The sequence below is a fragment of the Geotrypetes seraphini genome, chromosome 16 (genome assembly GCF_902459505.1).
Source record: "Geotrypetes seraphini chromosome 16, aGeoSer1.1, whole genome shotgun sequence".
NCBI lineage: Eukaryota > Metazoa > Chordata > Amphibia > Gymnophiona > Dermophiidae > Geotrypetes > Geotrypetes seraphini.
In genome coordinates, this window is record NC_047099.1 from 27,233,255 (window position 1) to 27,260,828 (window position 27,574).

Consider the following 27,574-nt stretch of genomic DNA (forward strand, 5'->3'; position numbering starts at 1 on the left):
ATTGTGATGTCATAATGCCTCATTCCACCAATGCCTAAGAGTCAACCTCATCAGTGATGTCACAATGGATTCATTATCCTATACTTGGTTCAAATATGAATCAGAATATAAATGGGCACAACCACTGACCCTCAAGCCTTGTACTGAAGAATGCTGAAGTAGAAAGACTGAGATTGAGATAGAAACTAAAGAATGACACGTGATGGTTTTCCGCGGTTATCCATGGGTACAGAGATGGTGATAAATTCTGTCACTGTGTTATTCTCATTGGGTGGCCCTAGCCACTGATTATTGTAAGTCAGTTGACTTTTGCCAATAATTCAAGCAAAGATACGTACTTAATTTTGCTGTAATTAGTACCTGAGAAAGATGGTTGCAGAAATCTTCCCCCTCCTCCTCCCCACTTCCTGCAGAAGCTTTTTTCCTTTGGAAACACCAGGAACTCATTTGAGTAAAATACTGCTTTTTTCATGGAAATGGCTTGGAGTGATCACCCTCTAAATTTAGCCACTGGGCAGGAGAAAATGTCACTCAGACAGAATTAATTTTCTAATAGTTGCGCAGATCAGTGTGAGAGAGGCTCTCCAAAGTGTGCAGAATAGAGACAGGGATGCAATGACTTTAGAGGCTCTGAAGGAAAAGCCTGCAGATACAGCAAATGTTCAAAGTTAACCTCTCCATTACATTTCCCTCTGAAAATGTACATAATGAAGTCTCCCTTTCTTCAAGATAACTCATGAAGAAAAGCACCCCCAAAGCACATATAAAAAAGCTCAAACCAGAAAAGTATTACTGCTAGGGGATTCCATCATCAGAGGGATTAACCTTGGAACACAGGACAAGGAACTGAAAATAGTGGAATGCCTTCCAGGATCCTCAGCTAACAGGAATGTAATTACGGAAGAAGCAAAGATTTTGAATCCCAATGTTGTTATCCACCTTGGAACAAATGACCTAGCCAACAATAACCTACCTGCAGCACAGAAAGCTTTTTCGGGAGCTTGGGGAGGGGTTAAAACATTTTGTAAAGACTGTAGCTTTTTCAGAAGTATTGCCTACTTCTGGAAAGGGTGAGCAAAGAGTACAAAACATTGAGAACTTCAATAGGTGGCTCAAAGTCTCGTGTCATCAAGAAGGTTTTAGGTACATAGGAAGATGGGGCAACACATGGAAGAACAAGAGACTATATTGTAATGATTGGCTGCACCTTACCATGGCAGGAAAAAGAATCCTAGCTGAGAAATTCAGGCAATGTTTCTAGGCATTTAAACTAGAAGGTTGGAGTGGTGTATGTATATGGAGGTTACTTCCGGTGGCCACCTCCAACAACAGATAAGATTTGATGATAATAAAGATAGCAATGAAAACAACAAAATTAGCAATTCACTTCCTAGCAATGCAACAGGAAATGAGCTGAAGTTAATAACTATACAAAAAATGAGATTGCTGCGGAATAGTAGCTGGAGAGCAATGACCACAAATGCTCACACTCTAAACAACAAAAATCAGGATCTGTAAGCCCTGATGTTAGAGGCAGACTTGGATATCGTTGCTATCACAGAGACATGGTTCAGTGATTCCCATGGATGGGGTGCCAACATATCGGACTATATTCTTTTTAGGAAGGACAGAAATTATCAAAAATGTGAATGAATAGCTCTCTATGTAAAGACAGATATCCAAGCGACTGAAATGCATGGGGCTTGGGGAAAGAAGAAGCAACATGGATTGTTTTGAAAAGAGAAGATGGAACTTCTATCCACTTGGGTGTTGTCTACAGACCTCTGACTCAATTGCAGCAAATTGACAAAGATCTGATTACGGATATATAAAAGTTGGGAAAGAAAGGGGAGGTGCTGTTGCTAGGTGATTTCAACCTGCCGGATTCGGACTGGAAAGTTCAGTCTACTAAATTGGGAATAAGTAGAGAGATCATGGATGCCTTTCAAATGGTGACAGAACCCAAGAGGTGAAAAAGCAATACTGGTTCTGGTGCTCTAATGTCCAACTGGGAGCCCACCTGGGAAGTAGCAATCATCATACAGTTTGGTTCAATATAACAGCCAAAGAGGAGAATGGCCACACAAAACTCAAAGTTCTGGATTTCAAACATGTGGGCTTTAGTAGCATGAGAGAGTACCTGAAGAAAGAGCTGATTGGATGGGAAGACAAGGGAAATGGAACAACAGTGGTCCAAGTTGAAAGGTGCAATAAATAGAGCTAATGACTTTTATATGAAGAAAACAAATAAAACCAAGAGAAAAAGGAAACCAATATGGTTCTCCAAACTAGTGTTGGAAAAAATAAAGTCAAAAGAACTGGCGTTCATGAAATATAAAAATTCAAGAGTACAGAAAGTAATAACAGATAAAACTGAAAGAAGTCAAGAGAGAGATACGTCTAGTAAAAGTGCAAGCGGAAGAACTAATGGCTATGAATATAAGAAGGAGAGACAAAAATATTTTCAGGTATATTAGTGAAAGGAGGAAGACAAAAAATAGAATTACGAGACTGAAAAATGGTATGAACCACTATGTGGAGAGTGATGAGGAAAAAGCAAATGTACTAAACCAGTGCATTGCAAACTGTGTCCTGCGGCACACCAGGGTGCCTCCTGAGATTTCAGGTGTGCCACAGAACACTGGGGAGGAGGAGGCACTGGCGCACTGCCTACAGGACGTGCCTCTCGCGAAAAGAGTCACATCCTGTAGGCAATCAGCCGGCACCAGCGCCTCTCCTTCTCTCCGGCTGGCCCTTTTCCTTGCAGGTAGCCCCTACTGCTGGTGCAGGGCCCGTTTGTAGGGCCTTTGCACATGCGTGGACATCAACGAGATGACATCACGCACTTCAAGATGTCTCAAGCCGGGGACACTAGGTATAGTGTGCCCTGGCTCAAGAAAGATTGCGATACACTGCGCTAAACAAATACTTCTGTTCGGTGTTCACAGAAGAACATGGAGAGGGACCATGATTGGTTAGCAAAGTTATACCTGAGAAAGGAGTGGATATCACACTATTCACGGAAGAAAGTGTTTACGGAGAACTTGAAAAATTGAAGGTGGACAAAGATGGGTCTGTACGGGATCCAACCCAGGATATTGAGGGAGCTTCGAGAGGTTCTGGTGGGTCCTCTTAATGATTTGTTCAATAAATCTTTAGAGACGGGAGAGGTTCCACAGAACTGGAGAAGAGCGGATGTGGTCCCTCTTCACAAAAGTAGTTGCAGAGATGAAGCGGGAAACTACAGGCCAGCAAACGTTGCTGAAGGAAAGGATAGTGAAATTCTTAGAATCTAATGTATTACAAGATCTGAGGCAACATAGGTTTACTAAAGGTAAATTATGCCAAACGAATCTGATTGAATTCTTTGACTGGGTGACCAGAGAATTGGATCAAGGACGTGTGCTAGATATAATTTATTTAGATTTCAGCAAAGCCTTCAACACGGTTCTTTATAGGATCCATGGGCTGAAGTTAGGGCTCAAAGTGGTGAACTGGATTAGAAACTGGTTGAAAGACAGATGTCAGAGGGTAGTGGTTAATATAATTCTCTCAGAGGAGGGACAGGTGAGTAGTGAAGTGCCTCAAGGATCGGTGCTGGGACCGATTCTGTTCAATATGTTTGTGAGTGACATTGCAGAAGGGTTAGAAGGTAAGGTTAGCCTTTTTGTGGATGATACCAAGATTTGTAACAGAGTGGACACCCCAGAGGGCGTGGAAAACATGAAAAAGGATTTGCAAAAGTTAGAATAGTCTAGTGTCTGGCAACTAAAATTCAATGCAAAGAAGTGCAGAGTAATGTATTTGGGGATATAAATCCAAGGGAACCATATGTGCTGAGAGGTGAGAGGCCGATAAGCACAGGTGGAGAGAGGGACCTTGGGGTGATTGTGTCTGAGGATCTAAAGGCATCTAAACAGTGTGATAAGGCAGTGGCTGTAGCCATAAGGATGCTAGGCTGTATAGAGGAGTAACCAGCAGAAGAAGGGAGGTGTTGATATCTCTGTATAGGTCATTGGTAAGGCTGCATTTGGAGTATTGTGTTCAGTTTTAGAGGCTGTATCTGGTGAAGGATATAAAAAGACTTGAAGCAGTCCAGAGGAAGGCAACAAAAATGATAACCAAAATAAGTATGAGAAGAGACTGGAAGACCAAAATATGTATAGTCTGGAAGAGAGGATGGGACAGGTGAAATATGATACAGATGTTTAAATATTTGAAAGGTATTAATATAGAACCAAGTCTTTTCCAGAGAAGAGAAAATGGTAAAACTAGAGGGCATAATTTGAGGTTGCAGGGAGGAAGACTCAGGTGCAATGTTAGGAAATTCTTTTTTATGGCGAGGGTGGTAGATGCCTGGAATGTCCTCCCGAGGGAAGTGGTGGAGAGGAAAGCGGTGATGGAATTAAAAGTGTGGGATAAACAAAGGATCTCTAATTAGAAAACAAAGAATGTAAATTAAAGAACCAAGGCTGATATTGGACAGACTTGCACGCTCTGTGTCCCATATATGGTGATTCAGTGTAAGATGGGTTGGGATGGGCATCAATAGGAGCTCCATTAACTTGGAACATGAGGATGTTACTGGCCAGACTTTATGGTAGAGATCGTGCAAACAACGGGATGGTTGGATAGGCTAGAGTGAGCTTGGACAGCAACTTCAGCATTTGGAACCTAGGACAATACCAGACTTTATAGTCTACAGTTCAGAAATATCAAAGAGGAGGCATGTTGATTTAATCATGTATTTTTTAATGGGAATAACTAATGGGCAGAGTGGATGGACCATTCAGGTCTTTGTCTGCCGTCATTTACTATGTCCCTTTTATATATTGGGGAACTTTTGCCTGTGGTGAAGAAGATGCCAGTTTTCCCACTTCCTATTTCAGTGGGTAAATTGATGTTCTCTTTGGAAAAGACTCCAAATTTTTGTTCCCATGTTCAGAGATGGGAAGTTGTAATATAGTATATTATATAAATCCTCTGGTCCTCTCTTGCTTCTTCTCCCATACATACAGTGACCTGTTGTATTGGCAGTATGGAGTCACCAAAGTTATGAGGTAACATTAATGTCCATGCCATGTACCCTGCTCTTCTCTCATTCACAGCTCTATTCACGGAGATCAAACACTTACATCTGCAACATAGACTTTCATGCTATTCTCTCGCTCATAGATCTCCACGCTGATTTCATACTGCCTTCTCACTTCAAGAATCCATCTGTCTCCAGGGACAACTACAAACCCTAAGGGGGAAAGAGATGCACATTTCTTCTCAGTACACACTGTTCATGAACGGATATTTCCAGTTGGCTATAGACCTTATTCCTTAGACTCTACAGTCTGTCTACTTATGTCACAGCATTAAACAGATTACTTAGGGTCACTTCTCATCCAAGCACCAAGTCCAGAAAAGTCAATGGAACAAATAGTGTGTCATGCTGGTAACAGTAAAGACCCATTGAACCTAGCATCTCATTTTCAACAATGGCCAGGCCAGGTCAGATCAATAGAAAGTCCTTGAAAGAGCCCAAAAAGAAGATCCATTTCTTGTTGCTTACTTCCAGGGCTAAGCAATGGATTTTCCCAATCAACCTGCTTAATAATTGTTTTTGGACTTTTCCTTCAAGAACTTATCCAAACCCATTTTAAACCCAGCTATCTGCCTTAAGCTAGCTATCTGTGTCAACTATATCTTCCAACTACAGATCAGTCCAGAAATTATGGGTTATGCCCATCTGTCAGTAATTGCTCCAATTCAGTTATCCCTATCTCCACTAGGCAGTAGATGGTTCCCAGTGAAGCTTCAGAACCTCTCTTGAGGCTTGCTCTTGCTTCATTGTTTCCTGGTTTCAGTTGAGCAGGAGGATAGGTGGTCTCCTGACAGACAACTTTAAGGTATACCTGTTTGTGCTGGGTCCCTCCCCTCCTCCTTGTGATGGGCGGAGTATGCCTGCTAGCAGTGTTCTGATCTGAAGCTGATATAAACCATGATTCTTAATTTAAAACAGGAATTGGTGAATCTGGTATTATTCAGCCTAGAAACACCAGAGGAAGCAGGAGCGCAGATAGCTCTCTCATACAGTGCACACGTCCTGCTAGGGACTGGCCCTTTAAACTCCAGGAGGAGTCCAGGAGGAGAATCTCAGAGTCCTGAGACAAACTTCTATACCTGTGGGTTGGGGGTACAGCACTAGGTTCTTAAACACAAGAGCTCTTAGGGAGGAAGGAGGCAAGGTGGAACAGACCAAGGAGAGGTAGAACAGCCCAGACAAAGGAAGCAGTCCAGGAAGATGACAAAGGAACCTTAGGGCTGAGTGCTCAGGTAAAGGGTAAAATACCCATAACCATGGAGCTACAGGAAGCAGGAGAGGAGGCTGCAAGCTATGAGAGCTTTCAAAGCTAAGCCATGGAAGTACAGCCCTATCCAGACCAAACCAATGCAAAGTTGCAGGAAATGGAAATTTGCTGTGCGTATAAGGCAAGTGGAAACTATCACTTAATTACAGAACAGAAGTAAAGTTTTGTGGAAAAGTTAAAATTGTTTTCATAAACCCCTTTTTCTGCTTGTTACCCTCTGCAAGTGACTGTTCATTTGAACCAGAGACTGTTTTGCTATACAGAACTGTTTGTTAAGAAAGTCTGCTACCATTTATTTTTTGTTCTCCTGCAAGTAGTGGGTGAGTTGAAGACTAGATCTCAGGAACGTTGCCTGGGAAAATTGCTGTGTGTTCCACTGAGGTGAAATGTTTGAGGAAAGTTTTTGATTTTACTTTTGTTACCAGTGCTGTAACGGACTAATACTCTTTTGCTGCAGAGCACAGAGAACCAGAACGCTATCTGGAATATTTGCTGAAAAGCTTAACTGTTTTATCTTGTTTGTTTGTTTTTGCACAGGACCTGATGTTAAGCTGTGCTGGATATTGCAAGGACTGACAGAAGAGTCCTGGAATGCTATTGCTGGTGTCAACTGTTTTGTTTGATCTGAAACCATTGCTGGAAGTTTTATATTTGGGAGCATTCTGACAAAAAGAACTGAACTTTTGGCTTTAGGTTTTGATTCCATGCATCTGGTGACTGAAAAACCAAATTCTTATGGATTTTGCACTGTTTGATTCAGCTCCAATACCTGTGTGGTGTTCATGTTTGTACTCCCTAGTCTCCAGAATTCCAGTGCACCCCCTAGAGGTGCGCAACAAAACTGTCACGTGCCACTCGAATTCAGCCCGAGGGTGGCTGCGACACCCTTTACTTCTCAGTCTGGGCTCTCCTTAAAAAAGAGAGAGGTACTCCACACTTGGGCGCTGTTCTATACAGGGAAGCCTTTGCTAGCCGTGCTAAAAGGGTAAAAGGTCATAGATCTGATATACTGTGGTAGGTTATACATGTATATTTCATGCAGGTATTTTCTCTCTCTCTCTAATGGGCCCACAACTTAAGCTGTGTAAACAAGGCAATGGAGGATTAAATTACACTTCTCCCTCCATATTCGCAGGGGATGAGGGCGGACCATAGGCACGAATATGGAAAAACTGCAAATAACTTTTTAAATGTTATTCGCGGTTTTTAGAAAAAGCCTTCATTTTTATTATTGAAACCGCGAATATGGGTTTTATGACATTAGGATGAGTAGTTACAAAAATATTTGGAAAGGGAGGGAGGGGAGGTAATTTATGGTATAAGATGATTGTAAAGTTTCAAGTGAAGAATGTATAATATGACTTGATTTATTGTACACTTGTTTGTATAATGTAAAAAGGAATAAAGATATTTAAAAAAAAAAAAAGAAACCGCGAATAACTTTTCTACTGTTATTTGCGGTTTTTGAAATAAGCCACTATTACTACTATTGAAATTCTCAAATTTTTATTATGCAACAATACCTATACAGTCATATTCTCAGTGCAAACAAAAGTTCAACACAATGTAATGTACTGGGCTTGGATTAGGCAAGCGGTGATTTCTGGGCAGGCAGCGATTTCTGGGCTTGGATTAGGCAAGCAAGCTGGGAAGAAGCCTTTCTCTCTATGGATGCTGGGAAGCAGCATTTTTCTCAGTGCACACTGGGAAGCATGGCACAGCAAATTTGTGGGAGAAAGCATGGAAGCAGCGATTTTCAGAGTGAATGGTAAGTGATAAACTTTTTTATCGGTACAGTAAAAGGAAAAAGAACTTCAGTGATGATGTAATTTTGAGGAGCAGAGTAAGCATCTGAAAAATCACGAATATGGAAACCGCGAATACAGAGGGATAAGGGCCACAAGGAGCCGCAGTGGGAATCAAGCCCAATTTCCCAGGGTCTTAGCCCATTGCACTAACCATTAGGCCACTTGTTTTGCTTCTTTAAGCATCTGGCTTGTTAATCTTTCTCCCTCCCACACTAATGATGGCCCCTGCTGAAATGGCAATATGCTGATCCAAGTGTAGAGCCCAGACACAGCTTCAGGACATTGTACTTCTAGCCTGCTCTCTTCCTAGCATATATATGAGAAGCCAACTACTGAATCAGCTGAGACACCATGAAACAGGGGGATGGGGGAAGAAGGACTTTAGCAACGCTGCTGTTGTTTCAGTTATCTCAGGTAGCATGGGAACACTGACCATCTTGAAAGCTGCTACTACTTATCATTTCTATATTGCTACTAGGCATACCAAACATGGAATAGACAGTACCTGCTCGAAAGACAAAGTGGAAAAAAAAAAGGTACATCTATACACAGTGCTCAGATGGGGAATTACAGAGGGAATGAATAACAGATGGGTGCTAACAGATGGGTTGGAGTTAGGAATTGAAAGCAATTTAAAAGAAGTGTTTTTTGAGCATGGATTTGACTAGTGCCAGAAACAGAGCTTGACATATTGAGTCAGGCAGCTTGTTCCAGGCATATGGTGCAGCGAAGTAGAAGGGACACAATCTGGAATTGGACATAGAGAACAGATGAGAGACTTACCCCCTCTTCTGCGAAACCACGCTAACGGTTTTTAGCGCAGAGAGCCATGCTGAATGGCCCGCGCTCCTCCCTCCGCTCATTGAGTTCCTATGAGCGGCGGGAGCAGCATGGGCCCTTCAGCACGGCTCCCCGCGCTAGAAACCGCTAGTGCGGTTTCGTAGAAGAGGGGGATAATCAATGAACGGAGTGCTCAGTGGGAAGTGTGATGAGAGAGAAGAGATACTGAGGAGCCGCAGAGTGAATACACTTGTACGTAAATAAGAGGAGTTTGAACTGTATTGGAAACTGATAGGGAGCCAATGAAATGACTTGAGGAGAAGGGTAATGAGGGCATAGCATGGCATGATTAATTCTTCGAGGGCCCCTAGGCACACAAATACACTGGGCCCCCCTGGCCCTGCCCATGCCCCGTCCCCATCTATCTGTTTTCTTATTTACTTCTTTATTTCCACTTATACTGTATTTCTTTTTTTAAATTCAAAACAAACAAAGATTAGCATACCAGTGAACAGTTTTTAAGAACATAAGCAATGCCTCTGCTGGGTCAGACCTGAGGTCCATCGTGCCCAGCAGTCCGCTCACGCGGCGGCCCAACAGGTCCAGGACCTGTGCAGTAATCCTCTATCTATATCCCTCTATCCCCTTTTCCAGCAGGAAACTGTCCAATCCTTTCTTAAACCCCAGTACCGTACTCTGCCCTATTATGTCCTCTGGAAGCGCATTCCAGGTGTCCACCATACGTTGGGTAAAGAAAAACTTCCTAGCATCTGTCTCCTTTCAACTTTTCCGAATTCCCTCTTGTTCTTTTATTTTTCGAAAGTTTGAAGAATCTGTCCCTCTCCACTCTCTCTATGCCCTTCATGATCTTGTAAGTCTCTATCATATCCCCTCTAAGTCTCCTCTTTTCCAGGGAAAAGAGACCCAGTTTCTCCAATCTCTCAGCGTATGAAAGGTTTTCCATTAGAGAATGACATGGGGAAAAAATCTGTCCCCGTCACTGCCCCGTCCCCAGTCCCCTTCACCGCTCCGTCTCCATCACCGCCATCCCCTTCACCGCCCCGTCACCATCACTGCCATCACATTCACCGCCCCCGCAGCATCCATATAAGCCTTAGTACTGCAATATTTAGCTTATTCCTTCCTTATAAATCAAAGTTCTGGCTGCTGAACTAGAGAAAGAGATGTTCAGCTGGCAGGGCTTTGTTTATAAATTTTTATCCGAAAACTGCAAGGGAACTTGCTTCTCCAAGGTGATAATATAAATAACTCTATTACTAATCACCTTTCTTCTTTACTTCAAACACTGATACTTATTTCAACACATAGCTGGTATGGTTAAGTGAACACTCAGACCCACAGCTGAGGTCCGGTGAAAAAATCACGGAGCAGCTGTTAAGGAGACCATCATAGTTGTTCACTGTCTCCTCCACCATACAAAGACTAAATAACGTCAAATCAAACTTAAATCAAAAATGAAATAATATGTGTAACAACGACTTAACTTTGAATGGTGTGTGTGATAAACATAACTGCTCCGGGCTCCTCCTTTATTCTCATTACCGACCCCCCTTTTTTTTAACCTAGGTTTCAACACAACTAATATACTACTTTATCCTAAAGCAAAAAATATTTTTTTTTTGTTTTGTAAATCTTTATTCATTTTCTTATGTCACAACAAGTGTTTCAATAAAATTCATTAGAAACTTGAACATACACACTTGGTCATCTCATATATTAACATCAAATTTAACATTTCATTAGAAAGCAAAAAATAAATAAATAAATAGAATTTTTTTTTTCTACCTTCGTTGTCTGGTTTCTGCTTTCCACATCTTCTCATTCAATTCCTTCCATCCATTGTGTGTCTTCTCTCTGCGTCTTCCATTTGCTGTTACTGTGCCTCTCCCTTCACCACCCCCAATTGGTCTAGCACCCGTATTCTTCCCTTCGCTCCCCCATAGTCTAGAATCTGTCTTCTTCCCTTCCAGCGTCTTCTCCCCACTCTGTCTTCCACATTTCCCTTCAGGGTCTGTTCCTCTCTACCCTCTTTCAATGTCTGTTCTATTCCTTTTCACCACCACCCTTCCCTCCCTCCTTTACTATCTGTTCCTTTCTACCACCCTTCAGCTCCTCTCGCGTGGCCTATCTATCTCCCTCCCTCTTATTTTCGTGGCACGTTACAATGTAATTTGTGCAAGCCGCTGGAGCCTGCGAGCTCAGTCCCTGTCCCATCCCCACAAACCATCTCGCTTCTGTGTTCCTATTTTCCCCATTTCTAATATCTCTCCTATGCATCTGGCATTGCCCACCCCCCTGTGTCCATATACCATCCCCATGGCATGTCCCCTTTATGTCTCTGTCCCTATGCCCCCATGCACATAATATCCCCTCTTTCAGTTACCTTCCGGTGTCCAGATTTCCCCTATCTTCCTTTTCCATACCAGTGTCTCTTCTTTTCAACCCCATCTAGCTTCTTTCCCTCTTTCTTTCCCCGCCCCCCTGTTTCCAGCATCTGGCTCACCTGCCTGTCCTCCCCTTTCTTTCCTGCTGTGGGTTTCTTTCTTTCCCTCTTCATTCCCTTGGCCCAGAATCTTTTTCCCTTTCACTCCCTCCTTCCTAGTGTGAGCCGGGAACACGCGCGATCGTGCGGTCCCAGCAGCCTCCACCCGCCCGATTGCAGCATTCAGCCAGTTCCCTCCCTCCACCTCACCTTATATTCCGAGTTTGCCGGCTTTTTTTTTTCGCCGAGCCGCACACTTTCAAAAAGCAGCCCACGCGCGGCTGCTCAGTTGTTCAATCTTCTGCTCTGACGCAACCAGAAACAGGAAGTTGCAGCAGAGAAGATTGAACAACTCCAGCAGCCGTGTGCGCGCGGCTTTTTGAAAGCGTGGGGCTCGGCGAAAAAGAAAGCTGGCAAACTCGGAATATAAGGTGAGGTAGAGGGAGGGAGGGAGGGAGCTGTCTAAACGCTGCGATCGGGCGGTTGGGGGCTGCTGGACCGCGCAATCCTTGATTGCCTCACTGCAGAGACAAGACTATTCATCGCTCCACGGGGCAGTGAATGGCCTTGTCCCCATCCCCACAGCGACTACTATTTTTCTTTCCCCGTTTCGGCGGGTTACCCGCGGCTAGCTGTGGGTAACAACTACCGTGTCATTCTCTATTTTCCATACCTTTTATCAGACATGTCGCTCTCCTCTGAACCCTCTCGAGTATCGCCATATCCTTCTTAAGGTACGGCGACCAATATTGGACGCAGTACTCCAGATGCGGGCGCACCATCGCCTGATACAATGGCAGGATAACTTCTTTTGTTCTGGTTGTAATACCCTTCTTGATTATGCCTAGCATTCTATTTGCCTTCTTAGCGGCTGCTGCGCACTGTGTCATCGGCTTCATTGTCTTGTCCACCATTACCCCCAAGTCCCTTTCTTGGGTACTCATTCAATAACATCCCTTCCATCGTATAGTTGTACCTCGGGTTTCTGTTTCCCACATATAATATTTTACATTTCTCAACGTTGAACTTCATCTGCTATCTTGTCGCCCATTCCCCTAATTTGTTCAAGTCCCTTTGCAATTCTTTGCAGTCCTCTTTAGTCCGAACTCCACTAAATAGTTTGGTGTCATCCGCAAATTTTATTATCTCACACTTCGTCCCTGTTTCTAGATCATTTATGAATATATTAAATAGCAGTGGCCCGAGCACTAAGCCCTGCGGGACCCCATCGTGACCCTCCTCCAGTTCGAGTAGTGGCCCTTCACTCCTACCCTCTGTTTCCTACCCGCCAACCAGTTTCTGATCCATCTATGTACATCTCCTTCCACCCCAAGATTCTTCAGTTTCCGGAGTAGGCGTTCATGGGGCACCTTCTTCTATGCAACCCCCAAACATCTCTGAACAAATCCCCCTTCCTTCCCTTTCCACCTACTTACCCAGGACATTAACTCTGAATCCTTTCAATACGTATATAAAAGCGTCCAAATATATTGTAAAGCAGTAATACTATCCGAAATATAAGTCTATATTAATAACCAAGTTTACATCGCCTAACTGCCTCACTCTACATCAGGGGTGTCAAACTCAATCACATAAGGAGCTGAAATCTGAAAAAAAGGCTGTCGCGGGCTGAATTTTATTAAGGTACACTAAACGATTTTGAGCACACTAAATGTGCACCTTAATAAAAGGACCCCTAAGTGATTAAGGCTTGGTCGATATTTTTAAGCTTTTGTAAAGCCTTACCCGACTTTACTGACACAGTCTCAGGAGATGTATGAGAAGATCGGTGTCGAGATGTTTGCGACATCGATTGTTTGACCAAACGAGGCGGGATCGATGGTGATTCCGAGACAATCAGTACCGACGTGGAAAGCTCAGACCGAACTGGGACTGACACTGGAGGCGCTGGTGTCGCCATTACGGGAAGTAAAAGTTAGAACTGCTCCCGTTCCTCTTGCTGCAGCAATTCCCTAATTTGCTGTTTCAGCGAGTGCGCCGGTACCATTGGCTTTTTCGCCGGTACCGTGGGTGCTGCTCTGCGCTCTGCAGATGAGGAGGCCGATGATGAGGCACTCATCTGAATCGGAGCCGAGCAATTTTTAGGGCGCCTTGAGGTCAACAGGACTTAGCTCACTGCAACAGAGACCTGAGGGCCCAAAGGGGTGGGGGAAGGCTTCTTAGCCGGCTTACCCACTGGTAACGACACTGAGGAAGATTCCAGCGACATCAAAAGTTGCAGCATCGACTTCGATGTAGATCCCGATGTCAGGGCTGGTGTTGGCTCACCCTCCATAGTGACACCAAAAAGAAGACGTTGAATTTGACAATTTTTTAACGTTTGCTTTTGAAGAAAGGACAACGAGTGCAAGCTTCAGCACTGTGCTCCGGCCCCAGACCCTGAAGACACCAGCGGTGCGGGTCTGTGATGGAAATAGGGCGAGCACAGCAACCGCACTTTTTAAAACTCGTTTGAGGTTGGGACATTGAGGGGAAAATCGCTTCAGTAAAATCGAAGGTCGAGGCTGAGGAAGCGGAACAGGCCTCACCGGGCCGAACCGGCGCAAGAGAACAAGTAAAAAAATTTTTTTATTTTACAAAAAGAAAAACAATAAAGAAAGAAAAACAATAATGACTAAAAAGTCAAAAAAGAAAACTGCGAGAGTGGAAAGGCAGCAAAAAATACTAAGAGATGTTGATGAGCGACTTCTTAGCTCAGTCCGGTACCAGGGATGGGGACAAGAAGACCACTAAACAAATTCTAACAGCCCTACACTAAATCAGGGAAGACTGCATAGGCTTACCACCTCCACCTGCTGGAGACTGAGAGCAGACTGAGTGTACTTGGGACTGCACAACCCACTTGTACTACAGCCAAAAGTTTATTTCTCAGTCTTCACCTGCTGGTCATGGTGAGCTATGCCGTTCTGGAAAGATGCTTAAGAAACTTCCTATAACCTCACTAGAGAGCCCAAATCGCTAAGTCAGACTTTAGTTACCTAAGAATCCAGGCTCCACTACGTAAATGGTACAGTTTGGCAAGTGAGCAGCCCCTCGCATGTGCACATCTGAAACATGTTTCAGGAATTCAGACACAGACTTTGGTGGGCTGAATGAGGCCAGCTCCAGCTTACAATAAGGCATAGGATCTGGAGCTCTCACATTCCTGTGTGCAGCATCTCAGCAGAGCACATCATCCCCCTGTACCCATCTCCCCATCCTCTTTTCCCTCCCTCATACACTCTTATCTCCTCTTCACTGACACATCCTCTAGATCAGTGTTCTTCAACCTTTTTACACCTATGGACTAGCAGAAATAAAATAATTATTTTGTGGACCAGCATCGGTCCGCAGACCGGCGTGTGAAGAACACTGGGCTAAATCGTGGGCCAGCCCCTGCCCATCTCTACCCCAATCTCCACCCCAGACCCTGCCCCTGCCCCTATAGTCCTAATTGTAACACTATTTTTTCCATTCACATACACACAATATAATCTTATTAACAACGCATCGATCGCACCGCGGACCGGCAGTTGAAGAACACAGTTTTGGGCCTGATGCACATGCCGGCCCTGTGGACCGGCAGGAAATTTCTGTGGACCAGCACCGGTCCATGGACCGGTGGTTGAAGAACACTGCTCTAGATTAACCCTCATACACCATATGCTCTTCCCCCTTTTTCCTTATTTTCTTTCCCCTCCATCATACATACTCTATCCTTTTCACTCACACATCACATATCCTCTATCCTCCCTCCGAGACCCACATAACCTATTCTCTTTACTCATTCACCTATTCTCGCCCCTGACCCGCCCAGTCCATTAACTTACTCACGCTATATTCTACCTCCGCTTTACCCAGCTGAGTCTAAACCTTAAATGTTTGCATTTCTAAGCAATATTTACGTCCAGAGACGAGCAATCTTGCCTCCTCACTCACACCTTCAAATCCCAGGATCTCACCCTTTCCCCCCAGTTTCCCTATTTACTTTTAGCACTGAAGGATACTCTTGTAAATGAACACCAAGTTAGCATGTCCCAACTGCAGTGCCGTCACCGTCAGGGTCGTTGTATCGAGCCGTGCTACAGACTTGTTAAGATTTCCACCTGGTGCTGCAGTCTGATCCTGCAGCTGAAGGTCATAATTAGCCAGAGGCAACTCCATCTCTGCAAGAAAACCAGAAATAGGAGATGTAAGTGCCCTCACATTCCCTACTGTATCCTCGCATGTCTTTTCTCCCAGGTATATACCTCCCACACATCTGCCAGTGACACATCCCAAAAATCATTCCCCCACCACCACTACACACACACATGTCCTGATTGAGATCAAGTGAGGTCAGGTGGCTTTTAATGAAACAAGAAAATAGCAAGGTGCACTGAATCGGCCAGACAACCAATTTAGTGGTCTATGTTGATCAGCTCTCCAGTACACTTTAGCTTTTACACAACTCTAAATGTGGCCCACAGTGCCAGACTCACCACAGTCTCTTCAGCAAAACTGAAATTTTCCAGGAAACATGTGATGAAGGTGTGCTGGAATGAGGTACCATCAGTACATAACATTAACTGCATTTTTTTTAAGTGGAACAGATAAAGAAAAGTTTAATAAAGCTTTCTCCATGTCATCAACCTCAAAATGAATCCCAAATTCTTTCTCCCAGTTCACTCGATAAAGAGTGTACTGTGGCATTCTTTTCTGCTGATATATATAAATACAGTGGTGCCTCACACAACGAACTTAATCCGTTCCAGGAGCAAGTTTGTTATGTGAAACGTTCGTTGTGTGAAACGCGTTTTCCCATAACAATACATGTTAAAAAAAATAATTCGTTCTGTAGCATAAAATATGCTAAGATGACATAAAAAAAGATAAATTTTTGGTTATTATTTTTATTTAGATACATCTAAAAACATAATTGTTTTTTAAAACAACACACATTTTTTAAATTTAAAGACAGACTAAGTAGAGTCTAATTTTACAGTGAGAGGGCAGAGTCTCAGCGGCAAAAACTGGGACTTAACTGTTCATTTTTTTTTTTTTCTACCGTGTTTCCCCGATGATAAGGCAGGGCCATCAAATAAGACAGCCCCCCCTTTTTAGAAAAAAATGTAAAATAAGGCACCCCCCCGCAAATAAGCCACCCACCGATACCTGCGCTTACCCGAATCGGGTGGTACGGTGGGTGACTCCGTGTAGTCCCTGGCACCCCCGACACGATCGGGGCAAGAGGGAGCTCAAGCCCTCTTGCCCCCCCCGACCACGATCGGGGCAAGAGGGAGCTCAAGCCCTCTTGCCCCCCCCGACTCCCCGACACGATCGGGGCAAGAGGGAGCTCAAGCCCTCTTGCCCCCCCGACTCCCCGACACGATCGGGGCAAGAGGGAGCTCAAGCCCTCTTGCCCCCCCGACTCCCCGACACGATCGGGGCAAGAGGGAGCTCAAGCCCTCTTGCCCCCCCGACTCCCCGACACGATCGGGGCAAAAGGGAGCCCAAGCCCTCTTGCCCCGCCGATTCCCCAACTCCCCGACAATATCGGGCCAGGAGGGAGCCCAAGTCCTCCTGGCCACGGCGACCCCCTAACCCCACCCTGCACTACATTACGGGCAGGAGGGATCCCAGGCCCTCCTGCCCTCAACGCAAACCCCCCTCCCCCCAACGACCGCCCCCCCCAAGAACCTCCGACCGCCCCCCCAGCCGACCCGCGACCCCCCTGGCCGACCCCCACGACACCCCCAACCCCCTTCCCCGTACCTTTCTGTAGTTGGCCGGACAGACGGGAGCCAAACCCGCCTGTCCGGCAGGCAGCCATCGACGGAATGAGGCCGGATTGGCCCATCCGTCCCAAAGCTCCGCCTACTGGTGGGGCCTAAGGCGCCTGGGCCAATCAGAATAGGCCCGGGAGCCTTAGGTCCCTCCTGGGGGCAGGGCCTGAGGCACATGGTCGGGTTGGGCCCATGTGCCTCAGGCCCCGCCCCCAGGAGGGACCTAAGGCTCCCGGGCCTATTCTGATTGGCCCAGGCGCCTTAGGCCCCACCAGTAGGCGGAGCTTTGGGACGGATGGGCCAATCCGGCCTCATTCCGTCGATGGCTGCCTGCCGGACAGGCGGGTTTGGCTCCCGTCTGTCCGGCCAACTACAGAAAGGTACGGGGAAGGGGGTTGGGGGTGTCGTGGGGGTCGGCCAGGGGGGTCGCGGGTCGGCTGGGGGGGCGGTCGGAGGTTCTTGGGGGGGGCGGTCGTTGGGGGGAGGGGGGTTTGCGTCGAGGGCAGGAGGGCCTGGGATCCCTCCTGCCCGTAATGTAGTGCAGGGTGGGGTTAGGGGGTCGCCGTGGCCAGGAGGACTTGGGCTCCCTCCTGGCCCGATATTGTCGGGGAGTTGGGGAATCGGCGGGGCAAGAGGGCTTGGGCTCCCTTTTGCCCCGATCGTGTCGGGGAGTCGGGGGGGCAAGAGGGCTTGAGCTCCCTTTTGCCCCGATCGTGTCGGGGAGTCGGGGGGGCAAGAGGGCTTGAGCTCCCTCTTGCCCCGATCGTGTCGGGGAGTCGGGGGGGGCAAGAGGGCTTGAGCTCCCTCTTGCCCCGATCGTGTCGGGGAGTCGGGGGGGCAAGAGGGAACCAGGCGGAGAGAGGGCAGTTAAGCGCAGTGCCTGCGCGGAAGGATGCAGCTCGGGCGACTTCGTTGTGTGAAACGAAGTTCGTTGTACGGATCAAGACATAAAGTTCGTTGTGCGCAGCGTTCGCTGTGCAAGGCGTCCGTTATGCGAGGCACCACTGTATAAGAAATCAGCCCTCTTAATGCCTCTGGAATCTTCACATAAGTCTTCCAAAAGAGAGTCATCCCATAGCACAATATGCTTGATATGGGCTGCGGTCGAGAAATGCTGCACTTGAATATATGCATACAATGCTTGGAGAGGAAGTTGATAGTCTTTAGAAAGAGTACAACATGGGATCACTGTCTCATCGGCAAAAAACTGCCCCCAAGTTGCCAAACCCAAGACGATCACACCAATTTCTGCAGTGAAATTCATCACCCTGAACCCTATTTCCAGCTACAGTTTCACCTCTGCTCATCATTTCCCTCCTCTAACCCCCCCAAACCCCCATTTTATTCACTTGATTGTCTACCTGTGCCATCCAGTAACTTGAGAAAAAAGGTTCTGGGTTGTTCATGCTGGCACAAACCCTCACCAGCACTAGCTCTGAAAAAATTAGCTGCCTTATTCCTCCTCTGAGCACATGCTAAGTCCACAGCATTAGAAAACTGGATTTAAGGTGAAGGACTTTGTTACCATTGGATTTATATGGGTTCTGTGCCAATTCTTATGCAATCCTCTGTGCAGTTTTCTTTTGCTAAACTCCTCTGTGCATAGAGAAACCACAATTGTGCAGAAAACTTTGAGGAAAAGAATCTGTGCTAAGTCTCCTGTACTTTGTTCCATCTGTCTCAATCTCCTACCGATTAAGGGCCTGTGATATTTATTTCACTACATGATCCAGTAGGAAAAGGTTATCTCCCAGGTACAAGAACAATACAATCAGACGAGACTGCAATTCAGAAAGCAGCCCTCACTGCCTCTACCATACCCCTTATATTCCTTCCCCACTGCCACACACACACTTCTAGATCAGGTACCTGTGATTTTTCCTCGCACTAGTTTTGTGACCCTGAATGTAATGTAAGTCCCAACCAGCAGGTAGGTATCAGCAGATGGGATAAGGAAAATGTTCTCCAGTACCAGCAGACGCACCACAGCAGCCTTAACTCTCTACAGGAAGAGAAAAGAAAAGAAAACCTCACTTGTTGGTGAAGTCCTTAGACTAATCCTGTGTGTTGGTGCTCTCCCATAGAAAAAGTAAGCCTTTGGCTTACTGAGCATGTGCAGGAATTTCTGCCTTCAGTGGCTCCTCCCCTTGATCCCCAGTTTTTTTCTTAGCTGTTCCAATCAGGTCACAGCTCTCCCTGTCTCTCACGTACAAATTAAAAAAATAATAATAACAATAATATCTATATACTTTTGTTATTTCCTCCTTTAGATATAGAGATAAAACCATCATTTCTTGCTTAATAAAAAAAAAAAAAATCTAATATTTTTTCTCCTCAGATGGCTCCTCAGGAGCCCTTACCAGAAAAAGATAAATTAATAACTAAATATCTAGTGATATGAGAACTGGAGGAAGACCAACTTTTTTTTTTTTTTTGGGGGGGGGGGTGGAACAATCATAATTATTTTTCAACACGGCCCCTCAGCCACCCAAGATGTTTTCACCGGCTGCATCATTGGCTCCCTCCCCCAGGGCCTGGTTTAGGCTTCGCTGGAGAAAATGATTTGCCGTTCCCGGCCTTTATATCCAGGTGGTTATGGCACAGCACAGCACAACACAATCTCGTGGCAGAAGATCAGACAAACGCCGCTGGAATTTGTACTCCAGCCTCACTGAGTGGATAGCAGCTGCCCTCAGCATAGCTACACTAGCAAAACACAACCAGCGCTGGGACCCTGCAAAATCCCAAAGCTTTCTCTTCACCGGCATGGCTTCGCCACTCCTGCCAGTTGCGTCAAGGACTCCCTTCCCCTAGGACCTAGTTTTGGCATCATTGGGGGAGGTGAATCGCTGCTCCCCAACGTGCTCAGATCACGCAGCAGAGAAGGCATGGAAACGACCAAAAGCTCCACCTCTTTACTGCCAGCTGACACAGTACTGGCATCAGGAGGAATTCTCTCAGCATATTAAGGAAAGAGGCTCCTGTGGGCCCAGATTAAGCTTTGCAGTCCTCTCAACCTGACCATGAACAGCCTTCATCTGCACAAGGTAAGGTTTCTAACTTCTCCAGGCAGCAGCTTTGATACTAGGTCTCAATACCAGACCTACTTCTTCTGTGGAAGAACATCATCAGTATACAACCCCTCCCTAAATATCATAACTGCTTGCAGTACTATATTGACTTTTTGTTAGAGGACAGGAGGGGTGGGAAGGGAAGGGGGGAGGGGGAAGTGTGGTCTTGTAGGGGTTGGGGGTTTGAGGACATGATGGGTCTGATTCATTGTTACAGAAATTATTGTTCTTGTATGGATGTTTCTACTTTTCTTCGATTTCAATAAAGAATATTAAATAAATAACTGCTTGCAAGCTTCTTGCCCCCACCCCCAGGGCTCAGGTTTGACAATGCAGGGGGTGGGGGGGAAGTGTAATCAGCACCATGCACGGATTTTCAACTTGAGGTGCTAAAAACTTTTCAGCATGGGTCTATACCACCGTCTTTATACTATCGGCATATAGACGGGCTGTCATTCCTGTATGACTCCAGGAAAAGGATGGATTGAGACATCCGGGATTTATTTCCATGGCTTTCAATGGAAGTAAAACCTGGATGTCTCAATCTGTCCTCCTTTTTCTGGAGCTATATGATAACTCTAGTCATTCCTCCATTATGGTTCTCTGTACCAGGGGGCTTAATGAACATAATTGCCACCTGTGTTACATCATATACAATATCATCTGCTTAGCCCTCTAGAAGGGAACAGGACTAGTGGGACAACAATCCTCTAAACCTGTACACTATTGTCATTTTTATTCTGTGTGTACACACTACATTTTTTAAAAATCTGCATTTTTATTTACACTTTATGGACCAGAAATATCATTTGTTAAAGCTCAAGTCATCAGATTCTGTTATATATAAGTGTGTGTTTAAGATTATAGTACCTATCTATAGGTATATCTGTATATATATAGATATATATTTTCTGATATTACAGATTGAATGGACCGTAGGGTCTTTCTCTACCTCCCTTTTTCTATGCATCAATTCTCCCATGTTTTCTAGAATTTTATTGCTATAAAGCACAGTTACTTACCGTAACAGTTGTTATCCAGGGACAGCAGGCAGATATTCTCAACAGGTGGATGACGTCACCGAGGGAGCCCCGCAGCAGAAAGCCTCGCAAGCAGACTTGTTTGAAGATCTTTGTAAGAGCTTCCGAGTGCTGCATTGCGCAGGCGCGAGTGCCTTCCCGCCCGAGTTAGGGCGCGCGTCTCCTGTGAAGTACCTCAGTTCAGATACCTAGCTAAGAAGCCAATCAGGGGAGGAGGGTGAGTTGTGAGAATATCTGCCTGCTGTCCCTGGATAACAACTGTTACGGTAAGTAACTGTGCTTTATTCCAGGACAAGCAGGCAGCATATTCTCAACAGTGGGTGACCTCCAAGCTAAGCATAATGGGATGGAGGGAGAGTTGGCAAGTTAAGAGAAGAGATTTTGCAAAACAGATTGGCCAAAATGGCCATCCCTTCTGGAGAAAGTATCCAGACAGTAATGAGAGATGAAAGTATGAACCGAGGACCAAGTTGCAGCCTTGCAGATTTCCTCAATAGGAGTTGACCTGAGGAAAGCTACAGACGCTGCCATTGCTCGAACTCTGTGGCCCTTGACTCGACCCTGCAGAGGGAGACCAGCCTGAACATAGCAGAAAGAGATGCAAGCAGCCATCTAGTTGGAGATGGTTCACTTCGAGACAGGATACCCCAACTTATTTGGATCGAAGGAGATGAAAAGTTGTGGGGCTGTTCTGTGAGGTTGAGTGCGTTGCAATAGAAAGCCAAGGTACGCTTACAGTCTAAAGTATGGAGCGCCACTTCTCCAGGGTGAGAATGAGGCTTTGGAAAAAATACTGGAAGAACAATAGATTGATTGATGTGAAATTCTGACACAACTTTAAGCAAGAATTTGGGATGAGTACGGAGGACCACTTTGTCATGGTGGAAAACTGTGAAAGGTGGATCCGTAACCAAAGCTTGTAACTCACTGACTCTTCGAGCAGACGTGAGGGCAATCAGGAAAACTATTTTCCAAGTAAGGTACTTGAGATGAGCCTTATTAATTGGTTCAAATGGAAGCTTCATCAATTGAGCCAGGACAACATTGAGATCCCAGACAACTGGAGGTGATTTGAGTGGTGGATGAACATTAAAAAGTCCTTTCATAAAGCGGGAAACCACAGGGTGTGCAGACAGAGGTTTCCCATCAAGAGGCTGATGAAAAGCAGCAATTGCACTGAGATGGACTCGGATAGATGTAGACTGGAGTCCAGATTGTGATAAGTGAAGTAAATAATTCAAAACAGAAGACAAGGAGGTTGACAGTGGCTCCATATGGCAAGTGGAACACCAAGCAGAAAATCTAGTCCATTTCTGGCCGTAACACTGCCTAGTAGATGGCTTTCTGGAAGCTACCAAAATATCCTGTACAGACAAAGAACTGTAGAGAGTCTGTTAGGTTGAAAGGTACCAAGCTGTTAAGTGTAGAGACTGCAGGTTGGGATGTAGCAAGGACCCTTGACTCTGAGTAAGCAGAGAGGGAAAAACTGGGAGAAGGTGAGGTTCCCTGGTGCTGAATTGAAGTAGAAGGGAGTACCACGGTTGTCTGGGCCACCGAGGAGCTATCAGAATCATGGTGGCATGTTCTGTCTTGAGTTTGACAAGAGTCTTGAAAATCAGAGGGGATGGAGGGAAGGCATAGAGAAACTGACCCGTCCATTCCAGGAGGAAAGCATCTGCCTCGAGACGCTGGGGAGAGTATATTCGGGAGCAGAATTGAGGAAGTTTGTTGTTGAGGGGAGAGGCAAAGAGGTCTATTTGAGGAGTCCCCCATCAAGCAAACACTTGATGTAGAGGCGAGGAATTGAGTGTCCATTCGTGTGGTTGCAGAAGACGACTCAATTTGTCCGCCAGACAGTTGTGCTGACCTTGAATGTAGACAGCTCTGAGAAAAATGTTGTGATGGATTGCCCAATCCCACAGCTTCAGAGCTTCTTGACAAAGGAAGTGACATCCCGTCCCTCCCTGTTTGTTGACATAGTACATGGCAACTTGGTTGTCCGTCCGAACAAGGACTACATTGTCGTGAAGAAGGTGTTGAAAAGCTTTGAGAGCATTGAAAATCGCTCTGAGTTCCAACAGATTGATGTGACAAAGACGGTCCGCAGGAGACCAATGACCTTGGGTACGGAGACCGTCTAGATGTGCTCCCCATGTGTAGGTTGACAAGTCTGTTGTGAGAACCTTCTGATGAGGGAGAGTGTGGAACAGCAAACCTCTTAAAAGATTGGAAGAGAGCATCCACTAGTGGAGAGACTGCTTCAACAAAGGAGTTACTGTAATTTGTTGAGAAAGTGGGTCGGTAGCTTGTTGCCACTGAGATGCCAGGGTCCACTGAGGTATGCGAAGGTGAAGTCTGGCAAAAGGTGTCACGTGAACTGTAGAAGCCATGTGACCGAGCAGAACCATCATTTGTCTTGCTGAAATTGATGTGAGATGAGACACTTGATGGCAAAGGCGAATAAGGGTATCCCGACATGGTGGAGTTAGAAATGCTCTGAGTTGGACTGTGTCCAGAGTGGCCCCAATGAACTGAAGAGACTGAGATGGGGTCAACTGGGATTTTGGAAAGTTGACTTCGAACCCCAGACATTGGAGGAACATAATAGTCTGTTGGGTTGCTGCAATAACCCCTTGTTGAGAGGGGGCCTTGATGAGCCAATCGTCCAGGTATGGAAAATATTGAAGACCCTGGGCGTGGAGGGCTGCAACCACCACCACCAAACACTTTGTGAAGACTATGGGGGATGAGGCGAGGCCGAAAGGAAGAACTCTGTATTGTAGATGAAGATTCCCCATCCGGAATCGAAGATATTTGCGAGAGGCTGGATGAATCGGGATATGAGTGTATGGCTCTTTGAGATCCAGAGAGCATAGCCAATCTCCATGATCCATCAGGGAATATAAGATTGGTAAAGAAAGCATCCAAAACTTCTCTGACTAGAAATTTGTTGAGGGCTCTGAGGTCCAGAATGGGTCGCAAATCCCCCGTCTTCTTTGGGACTAGAAAACAACAGGAGTAAAAGCCCATGTCCCGTTGGTTTAAGAGAACTTCTTCGACAGTTCGAAGGCGAAGAAGAGCTTGAGCTTCCTGAAGAAGAAGGGGAAGTTGCGACAAATTTGAAGGACATTCTTGGAGGGTGATCTGGAGGCACCTGAAGAAAGTGAAGTGAGTATCCCTCCCGAAGGATGGTGAGAACCCAGAGATCTGAGGTGATCATCTCCCACTGGTGATAAAAATGGTGAAGACGACCTCCTATTGGCAGAAGAGAAGTCTGATGAAGGGAGGTTGGTATGCTCAGACTGGGAATGTCAAAAAGACTGAGCTGGTTTAGCCGCAGCAGGAGTCTGAGCTTTCTGCTGTTGTTGCTGCTGTGGAGGCTTTTGAGGCGGAGGCCTGGAGAAAACTGGCATCATTTTTTGAGGATAACGACGTGGTGGTTGTTTGTATGGCCGAGCAGGAGGCTTAGGCTTTGGCTGAATCAAGGAAACAAAAGAACGCTCAGTAGCAGCTTCAATAGAATCATCAAAAAGTTCATTTCCCTGGCAAGGTAAGTTGGCTAGACCAGTGGTTCCCAACCCTGTCCTGGAGGACCACCAGCTAGTCTGGTTTTGAGGATAACCCTAATGAATATGCATGAGAGAGATTTGCATATAATGGAGGTGACAGGCATGCAAATCTGCTTCATGCATATTCATTAGAGCTATCCTGAAAACCTAACTGCCTGATGGTCCTCCAGGACAGGGTTGGGAACCACTGGGCTAGACGGTCTTGCAAATTGGGATCTATATCAACAATGCGAAGCCAAGCTAGGCGACGCATGGCTACTGTAAAAGCAGAGACCCTGGAAAAAGCTCAAAGGCATAGTATGTGGCTTACAGCATGAAGAGTCGAAGTTGAGACAGAGTTCTGATAATCTGTTTGAATTCTGGAAGACACTGCTTCTCAAGAGCTGGGTAGAACTTAGGCATCAATTTGAGGAAATAGTTAAAATAAGCAGTGAAAAGTATAGTTGTAATTTAGAATTCTGTTAGCCATCATGGAATTCTGATATAACCTGCGGCCAAACTTGTCCATGGTACGGCCCTCTCTGCCTGGAGGGACCGCAGCGTAGAGCTTAGATGGTTGAGCTTTCTTTAAAGAAGATTCCACAACCAAGGACTGGTGGGACAATTGAGATTTCTCAAAGCCTTTGCAGGGTACTGTGCGATACCTGGATTCCAGCTTGGATGGAATGCCGGTAATGGAATAAGGAGTTTCCATATTCCTGAAGAAAGTTTGCTTTAATACTGGAGTCATAGGAAGCCTCAAGGTCTCCTTGGATGGATGAGGCAGCTCCATGTTGGCCAAGTATTCAGGAGTGTACTTGGAATCAGAGTGAAGATCCAGCTGAAGAGCTTTCCCCATGTCAAAAACAAATCTAGCAAAAGAGGCAGACTTTGAGGTCGAGGCACTTTCAGGAGAAGGAGTGCAAGACTTAGGAATCACCGAATAGGAAAGAGAAGCCTCTCTGGAATACTGAGAAGGAGGCTCAGAATCCAGGCGCACAGTGATTGAAGAAGCTCCACTACCCGTAACAGGAGGAGTTAGAGAGTGCTTGCGCTTCAAAGACCTCGATGGTGAAGTTCCCGGGGTTCGAGGAACAGAGTGGGTCAAGGCAGGAGGAGAAGGCTCCCTCGGAGTCAGTCTCGATGGAGGAGTCTTCGACTGCGAGGAGAAGCAGCCGGTGTAATAGCCTTGCGAGACTTATGTTTAGATTTAGTAGAAGTCTCGGTAGCCTTTGATAAATGAGGCATAGAAGACTCAGTATCCAGATGAGGAGAGGGTTTCTGCTGTAGAAAAGTCTCCTGATTGAGCTTGGAAGTGAGATGCCTCGAATGCCTCGAGCGATGCCTCGATCGAGGCTGAGGAGACTGTGTCCGAGAAGTAGGCGAAGAGTCACTGGATGAGAAACGTCGAGACTTCCGAGGCTTTCCTCGAGGTGCTTCCACAGGGGTCTCAGACTGCCGCTCAGGCTGGCTCGTAGGAAGCAGGGTCGAGGCCGGGAGGAGCTGAGCCACGACCAAGGAAATCTGAGTGGTCAGAATGGCTTTCAACATGTCCTCAAACATGGGCACCGAGACAAAAGGATCAGGTCTCGAAGGTGCAGCAGTGTGCTCCAAGGAGGGCGACCTTGAGGATGAGTATTCCCGATGCTTGGAGGCATGCTTAGCTGGAGGTGTCGAAGAGGCTGGCAGGACCGCGGACACGGCCTGGGATGCCTGAGACTCTGGAGGCTTCTTAGGAGTGGTACCTGAAGGAGAGACAGGAGACTTACCCACCGAGGAAGACTTCTGAGGAACTGCCGACGAGGCCTTCGAGACTGGAGATGTCGAGGTCTAGGCCTTGGTGGAGGCAGATGGGGTTGTCAGGGTCAAGGTCTTGGAAGTCGAGGCTGTCCCCGAAGCTGAGGTCGAGACCCTCTCAGCAGATGGTTCCATGGTGCCAAATAGTTGAAGAAGCTTGGCACGGCGTCTGCAATGGGCCCAAGGTTGAAGGGTAGGTAGCACAGCGCGAACAAGCGTTGGGGCAATGTTCAGGACCCAGGCAAGCAATACACCGACTATGAGGATTGGTTATTGAGATGGCCTTGGCGCACTGGCTACACTTTTTGAACCCGGTAAGAGGCCAAGACACAGAAAAAATAAAGGCCGACGTAATGAACGAGGTAAGCGGCCAGTCCTAGGAAATTAAAAAGTTTTGTTTTTTTTTTTATAGAAAAGAAAGATTAAAAGAAACGTGAACACAGCGACTAACAAAAAATAAGAAAGCTGCGGTGAGAGAAGGCAACGAAGGCTGTAGAGCTGAAGTGAAGAGGACTTCTCGGCTCCGCGGAAAACTTTGAACTGAGGTACCTCACAGGAGACCCGCACCCTAACTCGGGCGGAAAGGCACTCGCGCATGTGCAGTGCAGCACTCGGAAGCTCTTACAAATATCTTCAAGCAAGTCTGCTTTCGAGGCTGTCCACTCCGGGGCTCCATTGGTGACGTTACCCACTGTTGAGAAAATGCTACCTGCTTGTCCTGGGATAAAAATTGTTTGCATGGATAGAACGGGTTCCTACTTCTACCCCTCATCATCACATTCCACTTCTGGCAGAAAACCTGACCCTTTGCTTTCAACGCAAAACAGTACAGAAAGTATCTGAAGATCAGAAAGCAAAGGCTTCTATAAAAAAATAAAATAAAGTACATTTCAGGGTGTTTTC

At 46.0% G+C, this 27,574-nt stretch overlaps 1 protein-coding gene across 3 annotated transcripts in view; it reads right to left on the minus strand.

The window, feature by feature from the left end:
• LOC117349890 (nuclear pore membrane glycoprotein 210-like) overlaps positions 1–27,574 on the minus strand; it is a 181,897-nt gene that overhangs the window by 132,559 nt on the left and 21,764 nt on the right. Inside the window, exons 5-8 of one of the 3 annotated variants that reach the window (XM_033923574.1) lie at positions 19,085–19,217; positions 15,458–15,616; positions 14,450–14,518; positions 5,136–5,245 (exon numbers count right to left, since the gene is read on the minus strand). In XM_033923574.1, the coding sequence (XP_033779465.1) occupies positions 5,136–5,245; positions 14,450–14,518; positions 15,458–15,616; positions 19,085–19,217 (471 nt within the window). Of the gene's footprint in view, positions 1–5,135; positions 5,246–14,449; positions 14,519–15,457; positions 15,617–19,084; positions 19,218–27,574 lie in introns of those variants that run through there. The other 2 variants (XM_033923576.1, XM_033923577.1) reach the window with 2 other exon arrangements.